Genomic DNA, 26500 nt, shown 5'->3' with positions numbered 1-26500 from the left:
CTTTTACTTTTTCATTTCTACATTACTAGTTATTTTGACCATTTTGTATAGGTTTATTTAACATTAGCATCCGTTTTTCTTGGAATCATCTGGATTTGCAAATTTTTCCCTGTCAGACTGTGCTTTTTACTTCTTGTTTTATAGATGATCTTTATAAATTCTGAATATTAATACTTTGTTATATATGTCATAAGTGTATATTCTTTCAACGGATCTGGTTTATGGAACTTACACGTTTGAGGAGAATTGCTATCTTTACAGATTTACCATATTGTAAATTGTAAAATTAATACGTTTACATCCTGTCATGAACAATGCATATTTCTTCATTTCAATACAGAAATTTATCCAGTCTTTAGTAGAAAGTTATAGTTTTCTGTATACAGATCTTACTCATCTCCTTGAAGATTTATTCCTAAGTATTTGATGGTGTTTGCTATTAGGATCTTTTTTTTCCCCTATTACATTTTCTAAGTGGTTCTTGCTGACATAGAGAAAAGATTCTGACTTTTATATGTTGATCTTATTCTTTAGTCAATTTACTGATTTCTGTATAAGTTTTGATAATCTCTAAGAATTGCCTACCAATTTTTATAGTCTTTATCTACTTCCAGGACAGTGTTGAACAGTGGATGTGTTGAGGGCTTCCATGTTATGGTAACTTTAATAGGAATAATGTATCTCTTTATTTAATATAATGTTTTTGAGTTAAAAGAATTTTCTTCTATGGCAAGTTGGCAATTTTTTAAAATCAGAAATTGATATAGAATTTTATGAAAAGCTTCCTTGGCATCAATTGTAATTATTTTTTCTTAATTTGTTAATGTAATTTGTTTGCAGTGATTGATTATCTTTGCATTCTTGTGATAAACTTTGCTTAGTTCTTAGGTGTCGGTCAAAATGCATGATTTTAATTGTACTGTTGGATTTAATTTACAAATATTTTATTTCCATTTTCTTTAAAAATTTTTTTGTGAGATTGGGCTAGTGATTTTTTCAGTGTGTTTTGCTGTCTGTATTCTGTTTTTGTGACAGGGTTATACTGGATTCGGAGAGTGACATGTGAGTGTGCGTCTTTTTCTAATGCTCTGAAACAGTTTACAATACAAAGGACTAATCTCTCCTGAGTCCAGTATGGTAGCCACCAGCCACAAATGACAGTTGAGCACCTGAAATGTGGCTGGTCTGAATGGAAATGCACTATCATATATTAATGTCATATTAATAGTGTTTTTATACTGATTACATGTTGAAACGGTAATATTTTGGACATACGATATTAAATAAGTTATTTAAATTAATTTTACTTTTTTTTTTTTTTTTTTTTTTTTACTTTTTAAATGTGGCTACTAGAAAATTAAAAGTTTATGTGTGGTTCACATTATATTTATTTTGGATAGTTCTTGAGAATAACTGGAATTTACCTATAAAACCATCTGATCCTGGAGCCTTTTTTTAGCTCTTTGACTACCTTTTCGTTTTCTTCTAGGGTTGTTAGAAAACTTTACTACTTATTAAGTCAGGTTTGATAATTTATATTTTCCTAGAAAGTCACTTGATTCATCTAGTTTTTCACGTTTAGTGGTATAAAGTTCTACAGAGTACTTATCTATAGTTGTAAAATAAATCTGTAGTTGTATTTCCTTCCTCATTGTTCTTTTTTTCTTGCCTTCATTAGAATTGTCAAGAGTTTGTTTCTTTTAATGTCTTTTAAAAAATCAACCATTTATTATATTGGTTAGGTATATGATTTTCTTTGTTATTGATTTCCTGAAAAATTTTTTATGTAAGTTCCTTTTGTCAATTTTTCTTGAGTTTATTTTGTTACTCTTTTTCTAGATCATTGAGTTGAATGAATAGTTTACTTATTTTCAGTCTTCATGTTTTTCCCGTATATGCATTTAAGGGTATATGTTTTCCTTTAAATGTTGCCTTGACCATATCCCATGGATTTTGATATATACTTACTGGGTGATTGTGTATATGTAACCCGGCCATCATTTTCTCTTCACCTCTGCTTTTTGTAAAAATGTCCACCGAGATCACCAGTGAGCCGTTGAGTGACTTCCCACTGTTCTCGCCTATAGTGGACATGGAGTTGATTTATTCTTTGAGGAAAATAATTTTTTACATAACTTATAAGCTGCTCAGTCTTTTATTCAGTAAGATCTGTAACCTCTTTCATAGTGATGGAGGCCAGTGTCCTCAAACTACTTCCATTGGTTGCATCCTCTTCAAGTCTTTGCTTTAAAGTATTAACTGTCGGGGCGCCTGGGTGGCTCAGTCGGGTAAGCGCCTGACTTGGACTCAGGTCATGATCTCTCAGTTCACGAATTTGAGCCCCGCGTTGGGCTGTGCTGACAGCTCAGAGCCTGGAACCTGCTTCAGATTCTGTCTCCCTCTCTCTCTGCCCCTCCCCTGCTCATTCTCTCTCTCTCTCAATAATAAATAAAACATTTAAAAAAATTTTAAAAAAGTATTAACTGTCATAGTTCCTCATGATTTATAGAGCCCTTGTTCCTTGCTCACCTTTCACCTAACAGAATACTCCTAGCATATTATCATTATCAGTGCCACTGTAATCTTTGTTACAATTTCCATTTATTCAGCATCTACCCACATTAATTGCTTAATACCTCCAACAGTCTTGTGAGATAGGTACTTTAAAACCCACTTTATAGATTAGGAAGCTTGGAGAGGTTAAGTGATTCACCCTAGGTTCACATAGTAAGTGTTGGAGTTAAGATTTGAAATTGTATTTCTTTAATTGCAAGTCCTTTCCTCTTGACTATGGCATTGATGCTGTATACTGTCACTTGTGGTCTTTCTACCAACTGCAACCTAAGCTGAAACATTTTGCTGACCTTGAGTTTGCCTCCATTCCTTCTGTTGCTGCTATGATTGGGTTGAGAGCAGGGTGTTGAGGGGTAGTGGAGAAAGGGAAAGAGCCCTTGCAGGAGTGCTCAGAAAGAACTCTTTCTGAGTTTCCTGCCAGTGTTTTTTTTACGACGGTGGATAGCCTCAAACTCCTGTCTTTCCTGTAACCTGGCCCCTTTTTTCTATCCCTGGCCTCTTTGCTTCTTCAGAGTCTGAGGAAGGCTGTTCAGGAAGGTCTGAAAGAATGTTCTAGTTCTTAGATTTTGCTGCAAGAAGATCTCGTCTCTTTCCATACAGCTATCTGGGAAAATATCTGAGAATGTATTTCCTGAGCAGAGCTTCAGGAGGAATAGGTATGCATCACCTATTTGATTCAGTCCCAAAGTCTTATCTATTCTAGGCCGATGATTCTCAACCTTTGTTTTTTAATTTAGACTGAATATTTATTTATTTATTTTTATTAAAAAGTTCTTTTTAATGTTTATTTATTTTTGAAAGAGAGAGAGCATGAGTGGGGGAGGAGCAGAGAGAGAGGGAGACACAGAACCTGAAGCAGGCTCCAGGCTCTGAGCTGTCAGCACAGAGCCCAGTGTGGGGCTCGAACTCACAAACCACGAGATCATGACCTGAGCCGAAGTTGGATGCTTAACCGACTGAGCCACCCAGGTGCCCCTAGGCTGAATTTTTAAGATAAATATCATGACTAAAAAAGGCAAGGTTCAGGCAGAGATCTATAAATGATAGCCCCCCCAAAAGTAGTAATTTTATAATTTGTTTATAGTGATAATTTTAGAATTTTAAACTATACATATTCATTTATCCCTTCATAAAAATCCTAGAAAATTCTGACACAAAGACGTTAACCACCCTCTTTTCTTCTCTGTCACCCAGCCTCAGGAGAGTACCACTGGTCTCTAATTACATAGAAATGTTATGGAGAAAGCAGGCACCTACATATTTAGGTATACATGAAGCGATGGGTAAGAAGTATGTTCCAAAGCACACATCTGCTGTTTCCCTTCTAAAATGAACTCTTGTTCCCCTCCTCTCCTCCCACTTGAAAAGCCCCTTGTCTGTATAGATCTTCCTGACATGGCCTATTAGTATGCATGTGTGTTTTATTTTTTTTTAACGTTTATTTTTGAGAGAGAGAGAGAGTGACTGAGTGTGAGCAGAGGAGGGTCAGAGCGAAAGGGAAACACAGAATCCGAAGCAGGCTCCGGGCTCTGAGCTGTCAGCACAGAGCCCAGTGTGGGGCTCGAACTCACGAACCATGAGATCATGAACTGAGCCAAAGTTGGACGCTTAACCGACTGAGCCATCCAGGCACCCCAGTGTGTGTGTTTTTAATGGATCCATTACTAGTAACTCTTCCTTTTAGATCAGAGATGCCCAAGTTTGTCTACACATTGGAATCACTAGCTTAAAAAAATACTGATGTCTGGGATCTATACCCAGATATCCTGATTTAATTGATCTAGGGCCAGGTGTGGTATTAGGCTTAGCAGAGCTCTCCAGTAATTCCAGTGTGCCTCTAACATTGAGAACCACTGGGGTAGGTTTCTATTTCTGGAGAAATTTCTTGTGTGTCTTCTGTATCTGGTCCTATGATTGATATGTAGTAGTGCTCAGTGTTTGAAGAATGAATACGTAGCCAGTGCATGAGTCAGTAGGAAAGGTTCACATTCTGTCTATTCTTTTCCCTCTGCATTCTTCCCACCCACCGTCCAAATACAGAGAAAACATTCCCCGTTAGCATTGTCTTCTGAGATAATCCATTCCCAACACTGCCTTAGCTACGGCGTGATCCCATGGATTTCAGCCCCAAGCACAGTATGGAGAGATTTACCTGTAGACTCATACCTTTGAACTGCGGAGTAGTGTTTTGTCAAGGCTGATGCCTCTTGTAGAGGTGAAGTACATAGGCTAGAAATACTTTTGGATCAGTTCAGAGCAAGTTGGCTTCTCAGGCTTCCTCATAATGAAGGAAATTCATGTCTCACTGGGTCACTGTCTCTCTGAGAACCTGGAGTTACAACTGCTGGCAGTGGTTAGTCTTACTCTGGTCCATGCAGAGTTCCTACTAGTTTTCCTGCCTTCCCATAGACAACCTGCCAAAGAAGGAGACGTAGGCTGTCGTTGCTAATGTGCCCAGATGCAAAATCCATCGTTTGTCAAAAGCTAAAGTGAATGAGGACAGAATCCCAGATTATGTAATTCCTTGGGGTTCTGAACTTGTTATTACCCACCTGATCTCTAGCCTAAAGTTAATCTTGGGCCTTAGTAAGTGATGAAACTCTTTTTTTTTTTTTTTTTGAACGTATGCAAAATCTGTTTTTTGGGATAGTTCCCCACTCACGTTGACTCAGGGTGCACTTAGTGCTGCTTCCGTCTGAAGGAGCATCCTTCCGTGAGCCTTGCTTTTCCTTCTGTCAGCTGGCACAGAATGGTGGAGCAGCCCACACACAGCACCACTGTCTGTGCATGGCTGAACACGGTGGTGATTTTGTAGCACCCCGGGCACTTCATGTCCGTGAAGTAGGAGTTGGGGCTCTGTACCAGGCGCTTCTTCTTGTGTTTCCTCTCCTGCTCTTCCAGGGATGGGTGCAGGAGGTCCTTTGCGAGGGGCATGTTCTTGTGGGCAGGTTGTCACTGCCAGAAAGGCTAAGTGATGAAACTCTTAACTAGACAACTTGGCATCTTTTGGTAGTTTCAGAAGAATCCTTTGTTCTGTGGCTGGGCCTTGGTTAAGGTATTAGAGTAGAGTTCCTTTCTATCTAGATAAGCAAAGAGATTTATAAATTCTAGAATGTATGAATAGTTATTGTGCTTCCCTGTGTAATAGAATAATGCATAGTTGATCCTGGATTGGAAGTTAAAAGTGAAAGGAAATTGGATTATTTGCTCACATAAGCTAGTGACAGAAAAATGGATGCCTCTATGAGTGATGCTAAAGGAAAAGAGAAAGTGGGAAGGCTTTACACAAATGAGGAAAGGAAAAAATGAAAGAAACAAATGAGTTTGGAGACATCTTGCCTCATGTCCTTGTGTTCTGTCCCTATCCCTGTTTCAAGCCCAGAGGATCCTGTTGGAGAGGGAGACACGACAGGTCAAGTAACCAAGCTGAAGTCCTTCTTACTGCCTCTGAGGCTTTGCAGGATTCCTCCTACTTCCAGCTCAGCTCTTTCCTTTGCTCACTGTGCTCTAGCCATGCTGGTCTTTGCTTTTTGTTGATCAAGCCAGCCACTCTTGACTTTGCTTTATTTCCTCTGTCTGGGATATTCTTCCACCAGACATCTAATGGTCGCCTCCCTCTGCTCCTTCAAGTCTTTGCTTTATTGCTCCTTTCTCAAAAAGGCTACTTAAAATTGCAGATTCTATCCTATCCTTTCCCCCACCCCCTCTCCCATCTCTTCATCTTTCCTTCCATAGCACTGTCACTTTCTAATATACTATATACTTCGTTAATTTGTGTTGCCTGTTTGCTCCATCCGTCATCACCATGAGGGCAGGATCTTTAGTTCTTTCCTTCCATACTTAGCAGAAGTACTTGGCACAGAGTAGGCCCTCAATACATACTGTTCAATGAATGACTCAATATGCATAGTAGTTCTTTGGCTTGGAATTTAGTTCTACAAACTGAAAGGCTTTGGGCCATTGCTATTTTTCCTTTAGATTGTCCTGCTGTATTTAATCGATTTGTTGGGACTACTATTGTCATCATTTTCTTTTTCTACCAAGAGTTTTTTTTTTTTTTTTGGAAAGGGCAGCTGCTCAGAGAAGCCAGAGGCCGTGGGAGTCCCTCGGGTAGCTATTCCACTGCTAGGAGAGGGAATGGTCCACAATGGGGTGTTTTCCTCCATCCCTACAAGATTAAGGGATGCTTCTTGGTGGAAGTTGTCATGAGAGTCCTTCTCAAAACATGGCTCTTTGAGACCTTTCCAGTCTCTGAAGAAGTGGCTGGCTCATTATAGGGAATTTCACGGCCCAGTTCAGCTTAGTAAGTGAAGAGTAGGGTTTGATAGTCAGATCCTTCCTGATGCCTGGCCAAACATAAGAGGGTTGCTTGAGCTACTACTCATTGAGGGTTGTGCTGTTAAGCTGCTGTTTTGGTCTTGTCTTCTCCATCCTCATGGATGATAAAATGTGATAAAATGTGGGAAGCAGTCAGGCTGGGCTTGCCAACATTCGCAGGCCCATTGCAAGGACTTATCTTCAAAAGCATAGGGTCTTATCTGTAGAAACACGTTTTCCTTCTTTCACCTTGGCCCTTCTTGCCTTGCCAGTTATGTATTCTTTCATTTCTTATTCTCCTATATGTGCACACACTTCAGAAACTGTCCCTGTCTTGGAGAATTTTCTGTGTGAGGTTAAGGTAGCAGCCTTTCTCCAATTTTCTACAAATAGACTTCTACTAACTTCAGCTATCTGCTATGGGGTTTGTGGGCTGGCGGGTGGGAGGTGGTGGGAAGCGGGAAGAAAAAAATCTCTGATCAAAGATCGAACACAAAGCCTGAGCACAAAAATTTATGGCGATGTTTTGTAGACCAGTGCTACCAAAGAAGTAGAATGTGAACCACACATGTAATTTTAAATGTTCCAGTAGCCACATTAAAAAAGTAAAAAGAACAGGTCAAATGAATTTTAATATCTTTATTTAACTCCATGCACCTAAAATATTAATGTTTCAACATGTAACCAGTGTGAACATTAATAATGCGATATTTTATTTTTGCATTAGTGTTTTAAATCTGGTATGTAAATCTGCAGCACATTTCAGTTTGGACTAGCTACATTTCAAGTGCTCAACAGTCACATGTGGCTAGTGGTTACATATTGGACAGTGTACATAGAAGGCTCTCACCCGCAATCAGCCAGCTATGTTTCATGCTATTTTTACATTTGAAAATAGTTGATATCTTTCTATCCCTCGTCCTACATTTTATAACCCAAGTCACTATAAAAAGGCTAGATTGTATTCACTGTTCTCAAAGAAGGTAGGGGAATGTGGAGAGTATGGAAGATATCTAGTAAGTGTTGCCAAAATAATAAATAATAGTGTTGCAGTTCAGGAAACCTCAGAAATATCACAGGTAGAAATCCCAGACTGCACGGTGAGACCCTCTCTCTTTCTAAAGCTGGAGCCTACTTGGAAGGACTTGGAAGCCAGCAAATGTGGCTTCCCCTGGGCGTGTCCCTCCTCAAGTCCTTAAGATTGCTAACTTCCTCAGTTTCGCGGGTTTCCTTTCTGGTCCTTGGACAGAGTTGCAGCGGGGGGGGCTTCGAACCTGCAAGGCTCAATCATGGCCAAGGCCCCGGCTGTGTTCCAGGTACCTCAGGAATCTGGCTTGTTGCCTCGGGAAGCTTTCTGCATGGATTCCCTAGGAACTGACCACTCCATGGACATTTGCTGGGGCAATGGTACCAAAGTGTATGGGTCTGCTGTCTGAGCTGCAGCACTCACATTCCAGCCAGCAGAAAAGAAACAAACAAAAAAACTACGAAAACACAAAATGCCTGGATCAAACACTCCCTTTGCCTTTTTCTCTGTTTTTGTTTCTTGTGCATATGTCGAAAGTTACAAAGTCAGGAGCGGGGAGGATAGCTGTCCTGTAACTAGTGTGTATGATCTCACATAAAATGTGAGTCCATTGCTGCTTGTTACATGATTTTCTCTATTCCTTTTTTAGGCCGAGGAGTCTTGTAAATGTAATGGCTGGAAAAACCCCAACCCTTCTCCTACTCCCCCCAGAGCTGATCTGCAGCAAATAATTGTCAGTCTACAGAATCCTGCCGGAGTTGTAGCCATGCCTAGGTGAGTTCCTAAATCTTCAACGGAACGTGAACGATGTCCTCGTTGCCTGAAAGTTCTAACTTACTGAATTCCGTGGTTAACCAAACTCGCATGCTATTTACCTCTTTTGAGGCAGTAACAAAAGAGTCTATTTAGTCTCATGAATTTGCTTAATGTGAGACAAGCTCTGCACTGTTTGCACTGAGTCCTTATCCATCTCTCCCCCCTTCCCTAAGAGCTGGATTCCACTGGGGGATTGCTGGATAAGATGGACCACGGCCATTGAGCGGCTTAGAATAGAGTGTAATGTGTCCTCATTCATTCTGATGGGAGCCTGAAGGTCTTTGATCTCCAGGATCTAAGCCTCAACCAACTGGGTCTTTGTCTAACCGTTATTGTTATTATTATTTTTATTATTTTATTTTCTGATTCCTTCAACTTGCTGGAAGTGCTTCATTTTATCTTTATATTGTTTATTTTCTTGCATCTGGTAGCTCTTCTTCACTGGGGTGTGTTTGGTGAATGTTTACTTGTGTTCTCCCTTTCAACTTTCTTATCTATCCCCGGCAAGATAATCATTGTCAGTTTGGAAAGATAGGCTCTGCCAGAGTTACTCAACTGGACTGTGCTAATATGTTCTTGTCTTGATACTCGTTTTAAGATAAAATTTTAAAAATTGTATTTGGTTTGGGTAGATAAAAGTTAACGGGTAGTTTTCCCTAGATATTAAAATTCTAGTTCATAAAGGACCATCTTGGAATATTATACTTACTTTTCCCCCTTTGGTTATCCAGTCTCCCAGAGAACGTCTTGCATGTTCAGTTTACTGTCCAGGGTTGTTCTGGGCAGAGCCTGGTCACTGAAGCGGTTTTTTCCTGACCATTTGTAAGTAGGTGGCTTCTTTTTGACATCATCTTTCTTTCGAGCTTCCTGGTGATATGAAACGGTGCAGCATCACCTTCAAGGTAGCGTGATGTCAGGCCGAGTCTGAAGTTTTATTTTGTACTCAGCTGGAGAGTATTCAATCCTTACAGAGCAGAAAAGTAGATAATGTGATCCTCCCAGGAAGTTACTGCACTGAAGTAACCTTCTGAGAAAGGAAATAGAGAACATTGATCTCACAAAAGAAATAAACATACCATAAACACATAATTACATCATTGTATAACTGGTGTCTGAAATAATGTAAGTTCTGATTTTTGAAAAAACCAGTGCAAAGGATGGATTCCAAGAGTTACAGAAACACCTTTGCTTATAACTTACCTTTTCCACAATTGATCCCAGAGCGAGTGCCCTTTAGAATTTGCCTCAGGAAATATGATGCAATAAAAAGCTGGCTCAGGAACTTCTTAAGCACTGTGCTTGAACTGTATTTGGTATTGATTGGGAAATCCAATTATCTTACATCAATTAACATTTAAAAACAGAGCCTTCTTTCTTAGCTGAGCAGATTGTCTCCATTCTGAGCATGTAAACACACATGAATGCCCAAAGGCAGAAATGGCCTTTTACAAAGAAAGAAGCTAACTTTGTTCCCTTTTATATTTCTCAACTAGCTTTGAAAACAAATACCCTTATTTGATACACATCAAGAATAGGGGAAAAAGTACATATCCTTCGACCTGGCAAATCCATGCCAGAAATTTAACCTATTTGTAAATCAAGATGTGTCCTCAAAACTAAAAGAACATTATTACAGCTTTATTCATGATATTAAAAGACTAGAAACAACCTAAGTATCCCAGAGTAGGAGATAATTGCTTGAATTATGACAATCTATATTATAAATTCAATATGGCTATTAAAAAATGATGTATTTTCCAATATGGAAAGACATTCTTAACATACCATTAATGAAAAAAAGCAAGTCATAAAGTAGCTTAGTTGGAGCTTTTATAATTTAGGACTTAAGGATCCACCAGCCCAAGATAAAATCTTGGTTCTACAACCAGTAGCTGTGAGTGGGGCATGTTATTCAGTTTACCTGGAGCTCCATTTTCTCAGCTCTGAAACCGAGTTAGTAACAGTATTGATATCGTAGGATTGTTGTGAGGATTAAATGAGATAAAACATAAAAATTTTAGATCAGTACCTGGCAAATTAATGCATTACTCTTAGCTCTTCTTGCTGTTAGTGGTAGTATTACCATACTCCCAGAGTTCTTGAACTTCGGCCAACAGATGGAGTTCTGCTTAGCTTAAATAAGACAACAGTGTTTATAAGAAGGTAGCTTCCAGAAGCTGAAAACACAGGGAGACCCAGTTTTAGTCTTGTTCAGGGATCTCAGCTGCAGAAATCTGTGGGCCTTCTGTCCAGGACACCCCCACTGGATGAGATTCAGCTCCATCTGCCCAGCCCCCCGGGAGTATCAGCTTAGGAGGATTTACATCCCTGGAGGATAGGATCTGATTGGTGTAGCATCTGTCACGTGCCCAGCCCTCCGCTGCACCCTTCGAGAACTGCATGGAAGGCGGTCATTCCCACGAAGGCATGCTGACTTAAGAATGGCATCATGAGTATAATCTCATTTTATCAGTTAGAAGATATGACATATTTTTTTTTTCAATATATGCTAATAGGGAAAGGATCTGGAAGGATTATGTTGAGTTGCTGACAGTGATTTTCTCAGGGTAATTGAGGTTGTTGGTGTTTTAAAAAATATTTTTCCTCGTCTCTGTCCTTTCCCTCCCCACCCCTTTTACCTCTGTCCTCTCTCAGTGTGCTTTTCTAAAATTGAATGTCTGTACATTTTCAAGTGCTCTAGAATTATTGGCAGAATCTCACAGTTTATTTTTTGGTCTTAGTATCAGGGCTCTAGAAAACCTTTTTCTGAGGTTATTTTCCTCTCTCTTATACTCCTTTTAAAACACTGGAAAAGTTCACAGTATGTAAAGGTAGGAAGAATAGTTTTAATGCCTTGTACTCATCACCCGCTTTAATAATTACTAAAATTTGCCAATTTTCTCTCCCCTCACTTTTTTCTTTTGCCAGAGTATTTAAATCAAGTTCCACACGTATTTTCCTATTTATGCAGATTAAATTATGCCAACAGTAGAGATTAGGGTATAAGGAATTCTGTTAGAAATGATGGCCTGAATTCTCAAATATATTTAAATTTGTGTACACCATTCTGATTCCACAGTCACTATGCTGAGCCTGGTGGATTTAGTCCCCAGTGATCATGCACATGTTTCAACGTGTAACATTCCCGTGCTTATCAACACATAACCTTCAGGCTTATCGATTGAGATGATGTCTGTTCTGTGGCTTTGCTGTCCGATACTGTTTGGTTCAGCCATACATTTTCTTTTGACAGTGAGCTCTGGTTTCATGCGGTCTCCTGACAGTTACTTCCCTCCCAGGTGTCCTTGGCCTGTCATTGGACACTCTTCCCTGTCTCCTGGGTACAAAACATAGGACTGACAGTCTGGCCAAGTGGAAAGAACGTTCAGTTGTGAATTAGGAAACCAGAATTCTAGGCCTGGCACAGCACTTTACCAATCCCTTTGTGATTCAGAGTTTTCATCCACAGAATAAAATGGTTAGTCTAGACCCATGCTGTCCAACGTTATAGCTACTTGCTACTTGAGTTAGTGAGCGCTTGAAATAATAGCTACTCCAAATTAAGATGAGCTGTACGTATAAAATACGTGCCAGATTTTGAAAGCTTAGTATGAAAAAAGGTAAGATGAGCTATCTCATTAATAGTGATTATATGTTGAAATGGTATTTTAAGTATATTGGGTTAATAAAATATATTATTAAAATTAATTTCACCTGTTTCTTTTTCCAATGGAAAATGGTCTTCCAAATGGAAGACTTAAAATTACACCTGTGGTTCACATTGTATTTCCTTTGGATAGCGCTGGCCTGGCAACATTCGAGTCCAATGAAATTATTTGTCATTTGAGATTGGGACAGTCAAGTTTAGATTACAGAAATTTAACAAAGCACTTCATTGGCCCAAACATTTCTCCTTATTTTAGTATTAATAAAAGTTCCTTATTTGGGGATTGCTTATTTGATTGAATAGCAGTCTGCTTCTATGATCGGGAAGGAGGAAATGCTCCATTGTGATCAAACACAATTGGAATTTTTGTTGTCATTTTGAAGTTCATTGTTCTGACCTCTGCCAGGATACACTGATTATTAAATTTGACTAATGATAGTTTTCTGCAGTTGTAAGTAGGAGGTTTTTGGTTACTGTTCCCGTGCCATCACTTTTTCCTGATAAAGACACATATATCACACAGATACACTCGTGTTTAAACATTACAATGGTAGAAATTGACAGTTCTTTTTTACTATGGTTACCTCTGCTTACTTGCTTATTTACAGTGGAAACTTTCTAAGGAAAGTAAAGACTAGCACTAACCAATCACAGTAGAGCTTATTTTCTTGAATAGCATGAGGTATGAAGGGACTACCAGTGTTTTCCTCATGGACTAATTCAGACATTTAAATCACAGGTAAATCATTGGCCCAACACATTTTCTTCAGCCTTACCACACTGCACAGACCTCCACCACTTAATCACTTCTAGTTCCCATTTACGAATGTACTGTGTAGATGCCAAATGATAGAAATAGGGGGCCCAGCACACTTGACTCAGCCATCTGGGTCAAGTCAGCATGTTTCTCTGGCTGGGTGTTCTCCCTTTTGTTTTGTTTGTAAAGATTTTCTTTGTAAGTAATGTCTACAGCCAATGTGGGGCTCAAACCAACAACCCCTAGATCAAGAGTCGCGTGCCCCACCGACTGAGCCAGCCAGGCCCCCTTGTGTTTCTAATGCTGTCTTTTACACATAGGTTTCAGAGTTGTCAGGAGCTGTGAGTCTGGTATACAGTAGGAGTTAAGGGGATAGATACATCTGGTAATTTTTTTTCTGCTCGCTTCATGTGAGTTACTTCTCCCTACCTTCCTTGGATCATGAAGTCCTTCCTGTTGCTTTTCTCGCCTGTGCCTCCTTCCAGCTTTCCCTGAATTCAGGTTTCTTCTCTGTAGCAGGAGCACCTGGAGTCCCCAGCTCCATCCATGTGCACTCAGCGTCCCAAGAAAGTAGTGATCTAATTTGAGCTAAGCGTTCTCGTGTTTAGCCCCTCTGAGCCTCCCATTATTCTCAGAGTGAAGTTCAGCTCTCGCTGAGGATTGTTGGGCCTCTGGTGTCTAGCCTTCACTGCCCGCCCCGTCTCTGCTGCATTTTGGCTACCAGGCTGGTCCATGTTCTCTGAAGGTCTTTTTTTTTTTTTTTTTAAATGCTTATTTATTTTTGAGAGAGAGCCTGTGAGCACATGCATATGCATGAGCTGGGTGGGGACAGAGAGGGGCCGGGGGAGGGGTGGGGGACAGAGAGGGGCCGGGGGAGGGGTGGGGGACAGAGGATCTGAAGCAGACTCTATGCTGATAACAGAGAGCCCGATGCGGGGCTCAAGCCCACACATTGTGAGATCGTGACCTGAGCCGAAGTTGGATTCTTAATTGACTGAGCCACCCAGGCGCCCCTCTGAAGGTTCTATTTTCTCCCACCTCTACTGTGGATGCAGAGGCTCACAACACCTGCAGTGCCTTTCCTTCGTTCTCCTCCAGGGGAACCCTGCTCACCCCCAAGGTTTGACTTGTCTAGAACTTGGTGGAGAGAATAAAGGCCTCTTGGAGCTGTACTGCAATGTTCCTTGCATAACTATAATTATTCTTAATTATACATCTAAGATATATAATAAATGGTTATAAATAATAACTATATAATAGTGTATTGTAGGCTTTCTGTAGTAGACTAAGGTTAAGTACTTTTTCTCTAGTTCCTAATATATTCAGTTCCTTGGGCATAATTGGGCTTATTCCTTCATTGATAAGCACTCGCTGAATTCCTTAATATTAAAAAATGGCTGGTAGCATTTAGGGGAGCTTTCACAGTTTAAAATCTGTACCGCCACTGTCCAAAACAGTAGCCACTAGTCACGTGTGGCTAGTTTGAATTGAAAAACACTGAAAGTGTAAAACGCACACTGGTTTTGAAGACTTAGTATTATAAAAGAATGCAAAATATTAATAATTTTTTACACTGAGTGCATGTTGAATAATGTACATATTGGGTTAAATAAAATGTATTAATAAATTAATTTCACCCTTTTATTTATGTATTGTTTTTAATTTTTTTAACATTTATTTATTTTTGAGAGACAGAGAGAGACAGAACTTGAACAGTGGAGGGGCAGAGAGAGAGGGAGACACAGAATCGGAAGCAGGCTCCAGGCTCCGAGCCATCAGCCCAGAGCCTGACGCGGGGCTCAAACTCATGAACCGTGAGATCATGACCTGAGCAGAAGTCGGATGCTTAACCAACTGAGCCACCCAGGCACCCCTAATTTCACCTTTTTAAAAGTGGCTGCTAGTATACTTATATATACCTATGTGTCTTATATTCTATATATATTGGATTGAACTCATCTAAAGGGCTCTTAATCTTAAACTTCTCTTTTTCTCCATCCAGATCTGAGATTACAAAAGAGGAAACCACTCGTAAATTATAAACTTTTAGACGTTAGTCAATTCAGAAGGTTTCATTGAAGGAATTTGTTTCACCTCTTCTAGCTTTGACCTCAAATTCCCATGAGCAAAAAAAATATATTTGAACAGCTTACAAACGCTACGGGTGCTGTGCTGTTTGCTTTCTTTCCAGTCCAAGGGAGCGGAGACATGTTAGCTGCCCGCCCAGCTGCTGCCTGTTCACACTGCAGGGCATGTGAGGACGGGCAGGCTGTCCTCAAGAGAAGTGCAGGCCAGTGATGCACGGAGCCAGAGCTTAGAGAGGGTCACAGCACATGGTGACAGTGTGCTTCCTGTTCCCAGCAAGGCAACAGCTGCACCGTGATCCTTGGCAGCAGGCCTTTGGCAGGTCTCTCTGGGGCACCCTGGGTGTTGCACTGAGAGGTGCCAAGGTACATCCTCCTGGAGAGACACGAAGAGAGCAGACCCTGCCCCCCCAGTCTTCTGGCTCACACCTTCCCTCCGCTTCCCCCTGTCCTCTGCACACGATGGACCCTGGGGGAAACCTTGGCCCACCAGAAAGAGCAAGCTTTTCCCACAAGTAAAGGGTTGGCCAATTTTGGAAAATTATATCTATGCTCTGTGCCATGTCCTTGGAAGACTATTTGGAATGAAAACAGGGTCCTTTATATTTGATTATTAAATTCCAAGTGAATGAAAGATTTTTTTTTTTGGCGGGGGTGGGGGTGGGGATGAAAGATTTTTAAAAAGCCGTTTATTGGGAAATAATTTCAAACCTATAGAGAAGTCATTAGACTAGTAACAAAGGACATCCCATATAGATTTTGCTCAGATTTACTTCAGATTTATGCCTGATTTCCTTTGTTATTTGCTCTCATATATGTATAAATATACATAAAGACTCACATATTTGAGTTTGTGTGTATTTTTTTAAGTTTATTTATTTTTGAGAGAGAGAGAGAGAGAGAGAGAGAGAGAACGCATGCATGCATGCATGAGGGAAGGGACAGAGAGAAAGGGTAGAGAGAGAATCCCAAGCAGGCTCTGCACTGTCAGTGGAGCTCGACTGGAGCTCGAGCTCATGAATCATGAGATCATGACCTGAGCTGAAATCAAGAGTCAGAGGCCTCACTGATTGAGCCACCCAGGGGCTCCTGTGTGTATTTGTATATACATTTTTTTCCCCCCTGGACCATATGAAAATAAGTTGCATATATATACATCATGGCCCTTTCCCCCTAAATACTACAATGTGTATTTACTGAAAATAAGGACGTTCTTTTACATAATCCCAGTTCAGTTACCAACTTCAGTATATTTTAGCAGTAATGTAATATTTTAATCTACCGTTTGTATTCTACTTTTATCAGTTGACCCCAACTGATATTGTCCTTCACATTAAGCACCCAGTCTAGAATCACGCGTGTGCTTAGTTGTCATGTGAAAGGAAAACAGTTTGCTCACAATCAATACTTCCCGAACGCTTCTGGCACCAAATGTGTGGGCTTTTTCTCATCAGCAATACTCTGGCGCTCCAGTGGACAGCTACAGGCTGTCTTGCAATTCTTAACTCAGTTCTGACGCTAATGGCCTTATAGTCAGTACAGACCCCACAGGTTAAGGGCTCGGTCCCCCTCCTTCCTCCCACTTGAGGTGCCAATGGCAAGTCCCAGTTTCACTTGTGTTTCTGACCAACTGGTTGTAAGCTGGCAATTCCCATGCCCCCCTCCTGGGGTTGGATAATTTTCTAGAGTGACTCACAGATCTCAGGAAAACAGTTTCTTTGATTACTGGTTTATCATAAAAGGACGCTGTTCGGGGGTGCCCAGGTGGCCCAGTTGAGCATCCGACTCATGATTTCGGCTCAGGTCGTGATCTCACAGTTCATGAGTTCGAGCCCTGTGTCAGGCTCTGCACTGAGTGTGGAGCTTGCTTGGGATTCTGTGTCCCTCTCTGTCTCCTCTTCTGCTTGTGCAGGCGCACTCTCTCTCTCTCTCTTTCAATAAATAAATAAACATTAAAAAAAACCACAAACACTGGATTAGTTCAGGGACAGCCAGTTGGAAGAGAGGTTGCAGAAAGGAGCACGAAGCTCCAAGCACACTACTCTCCCAGCACCTTCCTTTGTGCACCAGCCTTGAAGCTCTCCAAACCCCTTCAGCTGGGGTTTTTATGGAGACTGCATTATATGGGCACGATTGATTAAAGCTTTGGCTACTAGTGATTAATTCAGCCTCCAGACCACTCCCCACCCCCATCATAGGTAGAGAAGGTGGGACTGAAAATTCCAACCCTTAGTCACTTATTTGGTTCCCCTGGCAATCAGCCCCCCCCCCCCCCCCATCCATAGGGACTTTCTAAAAGGTCAGTGACTTAAATTCAGGTGTGGTTGCAGAGGACTTGTTATGAATAACAAAAGATACTCCTTTCGCATTGTTGCTCTTATTACTTAGGAAATTCCAAGGGTTTTAGAAGCACAGTGGGGGGTGGGGAGGAAAAAGCACTGTGCCAGGACGGGGACAAAGACTAAATATATATATTTTATTACAAGTTACAATTTCACAGCAGGTCCCTTTAGTTTCCTTTAATCAGGAACAGTTCCTCAGCTTTTTTTCTCTATTATTTTGTTTTTTGTCTTTTATGACTTTGACATTTTGGTGGAGGAATGTTTTATATTTTAAAAACAAACCTGTTCGGCTGCCTTGGTGGTTCAGTTGGTTAGTGTCCTACTCTTGGTTTCTGGTCGTGATCCCAGAGTGGTGGGATCGGGCACGGAGCCTGCTTGAAATTCTCTCTCTTTCTCTCTCTTTCCCTCCTCTCGCTTGCTCTCTCTTTCTAAATAAAAAAATAAATAAATTAAGAACCTGTTAAAGAGCTAGGAGAAAATACATTTTTGTCATCTTCTGGTTATGTAGGGAAGACTTTGCAAGCAAGGCCTTAAAGAAAGGCCTAACATAGATTTGACTTTATAAAAATTTAAGATTCCTTTACAACCCACCCCAAACCGCAACAAAATCCAGGGGCATTTACAATGAACATGAAGGACTTAAAGCTCTTTCAAGGCAATGAGAAAAAGACCAACATCCTAAGAAAACCAGGCAGAGGACATGAATAGTGCTCAAAAGAACAAATACAAATGGCCAGTAACACGGAAAAACAAACACCTCCAAGGGCATTTCAGTGAATGCAAATCAAAGCAGTGGGGGACTCATTAATTTTCAAAAGGCTAATTTAATTACCGAGAATGATTCTTCACTGGAGGCAGGAGTGGGGGAAGGCACATTATGCTCTCACAGTTGAGAGTCTACATTGATGCAAACTTCCCTGGTGGGGGAAGCCAAACTAGGGAGCATATACAACAGCTTTATTTATTTTAAAGATTTTAGTTTTTTATTAAAAATTGTTTAATGTGTATTTATTTTTGAAAGAGAGTGTGTGAGTGGAGGAGGGGCAGAGAGAGAGAGAGAGAGGGAGAGAGGAGAGGAGAGAGGGGAGAGGGAGGGAGAGGGAGGGAGACACAGAATCTGAAGCAGTCTCCAGGCTCTGAGCTGTCAGCACAGATCCCAATGCAGGGCTTGAATACACAGAGCTTCGAGATCATGACCTGAGCTGAAGTCAGACATCTAACCAACTGAGCCACCCAGGGGCCCCTGAAGATTTTATTTTTAGGTAATCTCTACAGTCAACATGGGGCTCAGACTTGCAACCCTGAGATCAAGAGTTGCATGTTTTACCATCTGAGGCAGCCAGGGGCCCCTACAAAAGCTTTAAATAGCAATGATTCAGCCTTACGAGTTCTGTGGCAGATTAACTGCTATAGATTTGTACAACGTAGTTTACAGATTTTTACTTTTATTTTTATTTTTTAGTAATGTGCATCCAAACTGAAGCACAGATTGCTTTCCAAATTGAAAGAAGGGTTTTTTTTCAATTATGAGTGACTGTTTTTAGTTAAATATGAGTTGATTATCAGTATAGTAAATAGTTTAGCTTTGTAGTTAGAGTGAAGTGCACCTGGGTGTTTGCATGGGTTGGGGTTGATTGTGGGCTCCTGAGTAAGTCCTGTCCACTTCTGGTCAGCAGCCATAAGGAGTCAGTCTTTGGATTTGGTAGGGAAGGGGTTGTTTGAAGAAAGTGTTTTAGGAAGGGTATCCTGGGAGTAGAGAATACAGTCTGGGGCTATTTTGGTACTCTAGGCTTGAGATCCCAATGACCAGCAAGGTAGGGACAGGGAAAAGTGGTTACTCTGAGAGACAGTGTGGAAGCTCGCCTGAATGTGGGGGCCGGTTTCACCCCACACCCACCCTTATTCTCAGAGGAAGAGATACCGACCCTCTTGTGCTGCAAATGTTAGCCCCGTTTGCCGGGCACAGCCTTTCCCCTTTCCCTCCCTCCTTCTGGAAAACTTGCTGTTCCATTTAACCCACAGGCCTCCCAGTCTTCAGCTCCTTAGTCCTTTGTGCTTTGGCTTACACACAGAGCTTTGAGGAGAGATCATGGATTTCATTATGGGCAGAATCAGCAGGAAAGAAACTTCCTCGGGTCTTACTTTTTAAGCATTTTAATGTCTCTTTTTCAGAATATGCTGGATGATGGTTCTAAACAGTGGTTTAGAGCCCCAACAAGGGGAGGGGATGCCCCCAAGCTCGCCTTCTGATAATAGATGCCTCCAACTTCTGTTTCAATCAGAGCAACTTTTTCTAATTCCGATTAAGAATTCCTTTGGGCTGGGGCTCCTGGGTGGCTGAGTCTGTTAAGCATCTGACTCTTGGTCTCAGCTCAGGTTTTGATGTCAGGATCATTAGTTCAAGAGTGGCATTGGATTGGGCACGGAGCCTACTTAAAAAAAAAAAAAAGACGAAGAATTCATTTGGGTTAAGTGTTTTGTGGCTTAAAGAAAGTGAACCACTGGTTTTAAAAATAAATCATGGCTTGTACTTCTATGAGTTAAACCCACTTATCTTAGCACCTTAATTAGACTGTTTCGTATGGTGGAGAATCTGAAGGAATTGATGTTATGTTATAAACCGATTGCTTTCATAGCTTATCACTGGAAAGCAATTAAACATTACAAGGCAAAAGCAGTTTTCAGTAAAATTATTTCTGTAAATAACTGACATAAAAATTTTGACCTAGTTGTCTTCAGAATGAGGCCTGTGTCCCAAAGGCTCCAGACTGACCTCAAGGAAAATTTTGCACAGACTTAAAAAAAAAAAAAAGTGACCTGGCAAACATTATACCTAAAAGGAAGTCTAATTTTGGGTAGCTTTTAGGAAATGATGAAGTCACATGTTGGATAGCCAAGTAGGAAGTAATAGATTTGAATATTAATGTTTTATTTATACTCATATATATTTGTGATTTTTTTTACGATACAAGTGACTTAAGTTCTGAGAAATAGTTTAGTTGGTTACTCTTTTTCTATTTGGTAATGTGATGATACAGTGTTGGCATTTTCTAGTTTAGATGTATCCATTAGATTTATTCCACAGTGCCTAAGGCAGACAGATAAACAAATTTCCTTCTTCTCTTACCTTGAAAAGTGTTCTATGGGGTGCATATGTGCATGCACACGCACACCACGCACACGTATGTGCACATCACGCTGATTTACCAATGGTCCATGACCTTGGGCCCATCACTCTGCCTTTCCATCATTTTTCCACGTGAGAAAGGAGGAAGTTGGGTGTCCTCTGCCTCGCTGATTCTGAGTTCTTTAACTGGCTTCCTTGTGGACAATTTACAAGTCTCAGCATCTTGGTATTTAATCCTCTTGAGTCTCTGACAATGCATTTGACGGCATATTTTAGTTTGAGCTCCCTCAGAAGCAGATCCTAAGACAGGGATTTGAATGCCTGTAGTTTATTGTGCATGAAGCTAGGGGAGTAGAACGGGTGAAGTGAGGAAAAGCGGCCAAGAGAGGGTGAATTACTGAGCCAGCTCCCACCTTGGGCAACTGCTACTTAATTTTGGGTGGTGAGTGGGAAATCTGGGAGCCCGTTATTCAGCCTGAGGCTGAGGGATCTGGGGTATTATTTATAGGCGGATGTCCTTGGCTTTGGGTTAAGGCTGCTGTTGAGGGGCAGGTGGATGGCAGACCAGATTACAATGACTGGAAAAGCCCTTAGGTAGAGAAATGGAGCTGCCCGTAATCCGGACCCAGAAGGTATAACCTGAAGTGGTACGGGGAGGAGATAGCCAGCGTACCAGCAGCGTTCTCTGTCCCATTCTGATGATTGAGTTTCGTGGATTAATGACAAGAGCACCATGGTCTCTGGGTAGACGCACCCATGCCTGACACCTGACAAGTATTCCTCAATAATCTTTAGGTCCATCTCTGTTTTTTTTTAATGTTTATTTTTGAGAGAGACAGAGACAGAATGCGAGTAGGTTAGGGGCAGAGAGAGAGGGGGACACAATCTGAAGCAGGCTCCAGACTCGAGCTGTCAGCACAGAGCCTGCCGGGGCTCCAACTCACGAGCTGTGAGATCATGACCTGAGCCGATGTCGGATGCCACAACCGACTGAGCCACCCAGACGCCCCAGTTCCATCTCCTTTTTAAGAAGGCAAGGGAAATCTTCTACGTAGTTTAGTCTCTCTTTAAAATGATCTCAAACACTTTCTGTGTCTAAACATTTTTAAGCCAGCATGCCAAGAGCTGTACCTAAGAGGTTTCCCTCAAAGTGCCATTGCCTATTCTGTGGCAAGCATAGTGATAAATGCTGGGGATGCAGAGATGAGAGAGGGGATCCTGACCCAGGAGAGCTCCTGGGATAGGGGTGAGTGGTTTACCTAGAGGAACCTTTGTAGTGAGGAAGGACTTGAAGGTGAATCAGCTAATCAACAAAAAGTGGTGCTTTTTTGGGAATTTGGCATTTGGGTCAGCATATTTTTCACTTTAGACCCTGGCTCTGCCTTGTTGGCTAAGTGACATGGATGAAACAGCATCCATTCTCTCTGAGCCTCAGTTTCTCCAGTTGGTCAGATGGGATGACATAATACTATTCATGGGATGGTTTGAGGATTACATACAATACCTTGATAGATGGACTGGATTTGGTAGAAGAGAGGGACCGGGGCCTGGGAGAGAAGGTCAGTGGCTAGGTCACTAACTAGAGATCTTACAGAACAAAGGTGGGAAAAATGCATTTGGGGGCTTGACGATGGAAGGCATTGAATCTGAAGCTCAAATAGGTCTTGGGACTTGGCTGCAACGATAGTGAGATTTCATTGCATTGCTCAGAAAGGCTGAGGGAAAGGGCCGTTATTCAGTTTTTACACTAATATGATATTCTTGGCTCACTGAACATTCACAGGCTGGGGAAACATAGGAATTCTTATGTGGAAACATAGGAATTTAACGCTGTCAAAAAAGCAGAAATAAACCCATAAATACAGAGAACAAACCGGTGGTTGCCAAAGGACAGGGGTTGGGTGGATGGGCAAATTGGGTGAAGTGGGGAGGGGAAGCTCAGGCTTCTAGTTATGGAATGAACATGTCATGGGAACGAAAGGTTATACCATAGGGAATATAGCCGGTGATTTGTGGATAGGCTACACGGCTGGGTGAGCATACTGTAACATATAGACTCGTCGAATCACCACGTTGGACGCCTGAAATTAATGTAACATTGCACATCAGCTCTACTTCAATTAAAAAAAAAAAAAAAAGAATTCAACACTATGAGGACCAGACTTTGGTGCCGACAAGTTCTGGATCTTAAAGTATACGTTTATTAGAACACCATTAGCTGCTGGCCCACTTTGGGTCTTGGAGGGGGAGGCAGGGCTCAGCAAGTTGCCAGTCTTTTAATTTTAAGTTGACTTTGAGAGAAGACTGAGGTCTTTCAGGAGTTCAGAAATTCCTCTGTTTACAGTGCAACCTAATGCATTGGTGTCCCCGGAGATTTAGAAAGAGACCCTTCTGTTTTAAAGTCAAGAACGTTTGCTGTCTCCAGCTCCCGTGTCACATATGTTCCCTCGATTTTGTCTTCAGCTGCCCATGTTTCCCACCTGGAAAACGTGTCAGAGGAAGAGATGAACAGACTCCTGGGAATAGTGTTGGATGTGGAATATCTCTTTACCTGCGTCACAGGGAAGAAGACGCAGACACCAAACAAGTTTATTTCTATTTATTTAAGGTGAGGTTTTCACCCTTTTAAGAAGGCTTTTCTTCTCTCTCTCTGTCATTGTTCAGATGTGCTTCCGTTTCTGTATCCCAGGTCGGGGGTGGAAGGTTTTCTCAGCTCATGGTATGTTTCGCCCGCAGAGTTTGTGGAAGCATGCATTTCTCCATGAGGGAGTCTCTAAGTGACCCGCCATGTGCTGAACACATCACTCTCCTTGAGAGCCTTCATATTTGTATGCAGATTTGAATATCTTTATTGCTTTTGCTTATGGATTCTTTCCATCCACCCATCCATTCATCCATCCAGATATGTATTGCACACCTGGTCTGTGCATGGCACTCGTGTAGGCATGAGGGATAGATCAGTGGGCAAAACAAAGTCCTTGCCCTCATGGAGTTGACATTTCAGGAGAAGAGGCAGACAATCAACCAGTAAATAATATATTTGCAGGTGGTGATAAGTGCTGTGAAGAGAAACAAAGTAGGGGGGGGCGCCTTGGGTGGCGCAGTCGGTTAAGCGTCCGACTTCAGCCAGGTCACGATCTCGCTGTCCGTGAGTTCGAGCCCCGCGTCGGGCTCTGGGCTGATGGCTCAGAGCCTGGAGCCTGTTTCCGATTCTGTGTCTCCCTCTCTCTCTGCCCCTCGCCCGTTCATGCTCTGTCTCTCTCTGTCCCAAAAATAAATAAACGTTGAAAAAAAAAAAATTAAAAAAAAAAAAAAAAAAAAAAAGAAACAAAGGAGGGTAAGTGGAATCAGAATGGCAGGGATGGTGGTCGGTTGGGGGGACATGATAATGAGGAAGGGTAGCCTTAAGAAAGCCTTTCTGAGATGAGACCACAGTTGAGCAAGGAACCTGAATTGGGGGACGGAAGCCATTGCCGAAAAGGGCTGGGGCAAGAGCTTTCCAGGCAGCAGAAGGACCCGCCGTCTAGGCCGTGGACTGAGTGAGTGGAGTGTGATGTGGGAACAGTAGGAGGCCGGTGTGTGTGGAGCCCAGTGGAGCCAGGGGAAGGTGGAGGAGATCTGGTTGGAGGGTGCACCAGGGCCTTGCCTCTCGCACTTCAAGGGGGGGAATCAAGAATTTCCAAATTTGGGCACTATCACCACTGTCCGCTGTGTCTCCTTGACCCCAGTCACCGATTCCTGCTGCCCACTCCTGTAGCTGCTTCCTTGTGGCTCTGCCTCAGCTGCATTTGGGTCACATCGTCCCCTCTCTGCAGACCGTGTCTCCCCAGTTTTCTGATTGCTGTCAGGATGGACAGTGTGGGAGAGGAACTAGTGGTGGGAACAGACAGAAAAATTCCAAAAATGACATTTTTTAAAGGGGGCTGACAGGAAATAATTAAAAACAAAAACACCTTGCTATTGAGGCACTGTTGATTATGTCGTATTATTTGATACTTACAAGATTCTTTTAAAAACAAAGACATCAAACAAAACAGTGTACTCGGAGCTTGTAGCCAGGAAAGGTTTGCCCCCCCCCCGCCCCTTTTTTTTAATGTTTGTTTATTTATTTTGAGAGAGAGAGAGGCAGAGGGAGAGATCAGAGAGAATCCCAGGCAGGCTTTGCACTCTGCATGGAGCCAGGTGTGGGATTCTGTCTCACAAACTGTGAGATCACGACCTAAGCTGAAATCAAGAGTCAGACACTTAACCGACTGAGCCACTCAGGCGCCCCAAGGTTTGCCTCTTTTAATGAGCACCGTGCTTCATTTCATATGATAAGGATAGGAAAATTTTCCACTGGCTTCCCTCTTTTGCTTTGGCTGCTAGGAATCTCATTGCAAATTTTGTGCCCCAATTCCATAGCTTTAAAAAAAAATTTTTTTTAACGTTTATTATTTTGAGAGACAGAGAGCAGAGCGGGAGCAGGGGAGGAGCAGAGAGAGAGGGAGACACAGAATCAGAAGCAGGCTCCAGGCTCCGAACCATCAGCACAGAGCCCGATGTGGGGCCTGAACCACTGACCTCGAGATCAGACCCGAGCTGAAGTTGGATGTCCAACCACTGAGGCCCCAGGCACCACACCCTCCCCTTTTTATGTGAATTTACTTGATACATAATTTTCCCTTGTCATTTATTTACTTTTGTCTTTTTTGGGGGGAGTACTAATGGGGGTTTGGGGTAGATAGAACAAACAGATAGGTAGATAGGAGAATTGTATTTTTAGGTTTTGGGGATATCCTTTTTTTTTTTTAATTTTTAAAAATATTTATTTATTTTTGATAGAGAGACAGAGCACAAGTAGGGGAGGGGCAGAGAGAGAGGGAGACACAGAATCTGAAGCAGGCTCCAGGCTCTGAGCTGTCAGCACACAGAGCCCAACAGGGGGCTTGAGATGGTGACCTGAGCCGAAGTCGGACCCTCAACCAACTGAGCCACCCAGGGACCCCTAGGGGATATTAGTTCTAAAAAGGTTAATGGGAGGTGAGGGAGAGGAGACACAGAGAGAGACAGAGAGAGAGAGAGAGAGAGAGAGAGAGAGAGAGAGAGAGAGAGAGACAGACAGAGAGAGAGAGAGAGAGAGGAGTGGGGTGGGCAGAAAGAGGACAAACCACTGAATCCCCCACTACCATTAGCAGGCACTAGCACTCCAGGTGACAACTTGTTGACATGGCTATGAAAGCCTGAGGTCATCCAGATTGAAGCCTGGCAGGGTCATGCTGTTTAGAGCTTCTTTGGAAAAAGATCTTCGTCGAAGAAAAACAACGTCTGCATGACTGCTGCTATTATTTGTCTTGGAACGAAGTGCCCTGGCAGCCCCCACCGCCGGCTGGAAGTGAAGGTGGTGTCAAGGTTTCCATCCTGCCAGCCTCCTCTCGATTCCCTTTATAACTAACCAAATAGGCCAGAAAGCATTGCTCTGCTTTGAAGTACGTTTTCTCTCTCTCACCTCCCTCGTCTTCAACAGTGCAAATATGTTGGCCCATGGGAACGAAACCTCAACTATTCAGCATTCTCCCCCACTTCCCCCAGAGTCCTTTTTTGGGCAAATAAGTAATAAATCACCCATGCCTTACCTTTTGAAAGGCAGTTCTTGTGTCTTATGTCTCAATAATTAAATTAAAATGAAATGTATTACACATTTGTGTAACATCTTAAAAACCTCAGGCTTAGATGTTGAAGATAAACCCAGTGAAAAGCTGCCTCGTAAAGCTGGGTGTATCTCGACCCTGTTAATGTGGCTCTGGAAG

General features: G+C 41.9%; 2 protein-coding genes across 4 annotated transcripts in view; one reads left to right on the top strand and one right to left on the bottom strand.

Moving 5' to 3' along the window:
* KAT2B (lysine acetyltransferase 2B) overlaps window positions 1–26500 on the top strand; it is a 102898-nt gene that overhangs the window by 24197 nt on the left and 52201 nt on the right. Inside the window, exons 3-4 of the mRNA XM_030328419.1 lie at window positions 8568–8692; window positions 23175–23319. Coding sequence (XP_030184279.1) covers window positions 8568–8692; window positions 23175–23319 — 270 coding nt within the window. The remainder of the gene's footprint in view (window positions 1–8567; window positions 8693–23174; window positions 23320–26500) is intronic.
* On the bottom strand, window positions 5177–25546 carry LOC115524284 (40S ribosomal protein S27-like). Of its 3 annotated transcripts, XM_030330711.1 has the most exons (3): window positions 25542–25546; window positions 12085–12090; window positions 5198–5428 (listed from the first exon to the last, which is right to left on the bottom strand). In XM_030330711.1, exon 3 carries the CDS (start codon window positions 5404–5406, stop codon window positions 5254–5256), a length of 153 nt encoding a protein of 50 aa, XP_030186571.1. In that variant the 5' UTR covers window positions 5407–5428; window positions 12085–12090; window positions 25542–25546; the 3' UTR covers window positions 5198–5253. The 3 variants fall into 3 exon arrangements, with proteins under 3 accessions (XP_030186566.1, XP_030186571.1, XP_030186567.1); XM_030330707.1 differs by lacking the exons at window positions 12085–12090; window positions 25542–25546 and adding an exon at window positions 18132–18135 and having other exon boundaries at window positions 5198–5460; XM_030330706.1 differs by lacking the exons at window positions 12085–12090; window positions 25542–25546 and having other exon boundaries at window positions 5177–5523.

This window comes from Lynx canadensis, chromosome C2, assembly GCF_007474595.2.
Source record: "Lynx canadensis isolate LIC74 chromosome C2, mLynCan4.pri.v2, whole genome shotgun sequence".
Classification (NCBI taxonomy): Eukaryota; Metazoa; Chordata; class Mammalia; order Carnivora; family Felidae; genus Lynx; species Lynx canadensis.
The sequence above is the reverse complement of the archived record's forward strand: the minus strand, read 5'-3'. Positions and strand labels throughout refer to the sequence as shown.